General features: G+C 34.2%; 1 protein-coding gene across 3 annotated transcripts in view; it reads right to left on the bottom strand.

The window, feature by feature from the left end:
- The window catches only part of KCNQ3 (potassium voltage-gated channel subfamily Q member 3), a 192,295-nt gene that overhangs the window by 6,037 nt on the left and 183,529 nt on the right, over positions 1-2,729 (bottom strand). For all 3 annotated transcript variants that reach the window (XM_042809007.1, XM_042809008.1, XM_042809009.1), the window contains one exon: positions 909-993. In XM_042809007.1, the coding sequence (XP_042664941.1) occupies positions 909-993 (85 nt within the window). The remainder of the gene's footprint in view (positions 1-908; positions 994-2,729) is intronic.

Below are 2,729 nucleotides of genomic sequence, written 5' to 3'. Positions count from 1 at the left end.
CTGAAAAATACCAGTTTTATTATATCATTTCAAGTCAGCTCTTCGATGAAACAGCCAACGCTTCCATAGGTGCACTGCGCCCTTTGTGTTGTCACCTTTATTGGTCATGAAGGCAACTATACAATAATCATGACTTTGCCTTGGAAGCTGGACTGCAGTGGGTGCCAGGTCATCCACTAATTGCCTCAAATTAAGATCAGTCACTATGAACTGTGTCAAATATCATTTTTAGCATTGCTGCATATTTGGCAATCCACTATTCAATGACAGCTTACAGCATTATGACCAAAGTCTTGATAGCATACAGTAAAAAGACAGTACCAAAATGTGACAGATGAAGTTACCTTTGCATACAAATCTACTAACTCTTAACAGTCCCACAGCATCAGGGTTATATACCAGTACTACTTTCCTTTGTCTCTGAAAGTATGTTGTGCCTGACCATTTGCATTCCATGATAGGAATTGAAATGAGTCAGTGCCACTCAGCTCCATCTTAGTTATTTTAAAAATAAGAGTGTCATTAAGCAAGAGGCTAGTATTCATAAAGAGGGCTCAAAATACCTGAGTGAGCAATCCTTTTAAGTGTCAAACCCTTCAAAAGAACGGTGTACTCATGGTAAAATACCATGTATAGATTGGAGTTTAAAGGTATGAAAAAGTCTCGCCTAAACCATATGGTTACGGTCTGCAACCATACATAATTATATTCATTAAACAGGTCTCAAAATGCATACTTCCCAAGTAATTAAATTATTTAACAGAAAACTGATCACATAATTCTGTGATCATTAGTGCAAGACCTGTATGAGTCTTGATCTTCAACAGTACAAATCTGCATAGGTCAGACAAAGAATCACATAGAATTCATATCAACTTATTCTCCATCGTGGTTGTGAAATTACATACCTGTCGTTCAACTTTAACAAATTTGCCCATCATACTTTGGTCTTCAGTATCTACCGTAGATGCTTTGGCTACATATGGATCATTTCTATAAAGAATTAATATCTTTGTTAGAATTTAATTTTTCTTTTCATCACAGTAAGTATTTTATATAAGAAAACTTAAATGTCATCTTGCTGGTATATCAATATAGCTTCTTGGAGCCCCACTGAAGAAACGATTGGACAAACAGGATAAAAAGATCACTGTATACAAGTTCAATACATTTCTAAAGAATGAACTTTTGATCTTGAGATTAAAATTATATTGTTTTCAATATCAAGATAGAGATCAAGGCAAAACAAATGTAAACCAAAAAAGCTCAAAATGGAAATGAAATTAGTTTCAAACTTGGTGGAATAATTTTAGATTTGTGAAAAATGTTGAAGTAATAGATAACAAGGCTACAGATGTCCTACAGCACTATTTTGAAGTCTAATTCTTTCCAATTATTGTGTTTAAAGACTTTGAATACAAATTTCATGGTTGAGTGTTTTTTTTTTCTCCATTCCATTAACGCAAATAGAAAATGGCAGAGAGTGGAAAAGCAGAGACAACATGGCCTGGAGATTTAAAATAGATCTCTGAATAAATTTTCTGCTATGCAATAAGTCCCTAGGCTTTATTCAGAGTGTATTAAGAGTGAGACCTTTGCAACCTACTGCAGGGAACCTGCTTTAGCAGGGAGGTTGGACTTGATCTCCAGAGGTCCCTTCCAATCTTACAATTTGTGATTCCATGTAATTTCCTATTGCTCACACATCACATATAATAAGGTGGTAAGAAGACGATCACTGCTCAAATAAGGAACCCTGATTTACAACACTGTAAGATCTGAAACAGTCATTGTTAAGATAAATCTTTACCTAAAGAGTTCCAAATAAACTTCAAAGAAACCTATGTCTTTCCGTAATCTATGGCAAAATCTAAAGAACTTGGAAAAGATATTCCCTGAAACTTTTGTTTTAACAGATTCAGCCCTTGTCCTCCCTTTCTGATGAAATTCACAGCTGTGAATAATATCTTAAAGCAGAAGCAATAACCAAAACATGCCAAATTTTGTAGGTTGGGTTACTATGGACAGGGCTTATACAAATTTTGCAATCTGCTTAGTTTCCCAAATGATTATTGTTTCTTCCATATGTGTAGGGCTCTGTCTTTGTATTTACATATTTTCAGATTTTTTCTGCGTGGGATTAACCAGATAAAGCCAAGTTAATTTATTTTCTGTAAAATTACTTTTGTCCTGAGAAACTGTAACAGCTTTGGGGACAGATTGTTGATAGTTTTGTGTGGTTCTTCATGGGTATTTAGTGACAGATTGATAGAGGCAAGTAACAGAAAAGTGTCATTTATTATAGAATTATTGCTACCAGGATTGCTGCAATACAATACAATGTGTAATTTTCACACCCAGAAACCTGTTCTTGCAATTCATTTTCAGTAACTCCTTCTAATCATTGATTTTAAAGCAGAATTGTTGAAATTCTGTGCTTGCCTTTTGATGGGGATTGTGATAAAACTTTTTTTCACTTCAAGTTGATAACTGGCTTACTTAAAGCTGTTGGCAATTTCTTAAAAGCTTTTAAGAATTCATTGCATTCATTGAATGCTAAAAATTCAGTACTTTAGCAATTGCATGTTCATATTTCATATAAAATCGTATTTACAAAACACAGAGAAGCTGACCAATGTAATTAAGAAGCCAATAAGATTAGATTTCCATTATACATTGTCCTAAGGGAAGCTAGTCTTATTCAACATTCACACTAAAGTATCTTGTAG

Source organism: Centrocercus urophasianus, unplaced genomic scaffold (genome assembly GCF_019232065.1).
Source record: "Centrocercus urophasianus isolate 14NV4802_14NV808 unplaced genomic scaffold, USGS_Curo_1.0 seq_11, whole genome shotgun sequence".
Taxonomy (NCBI): Eukaryota; Metazoa; Chordata; class Aves; order Galliformes; family Phasianidae; genus Centrocercus; species Centrocercus urophasianus.
Note: the sequence above shows the minus strand (reverse complement) of the source record. Positions and strands in the feature narration are given on the sequence as shown.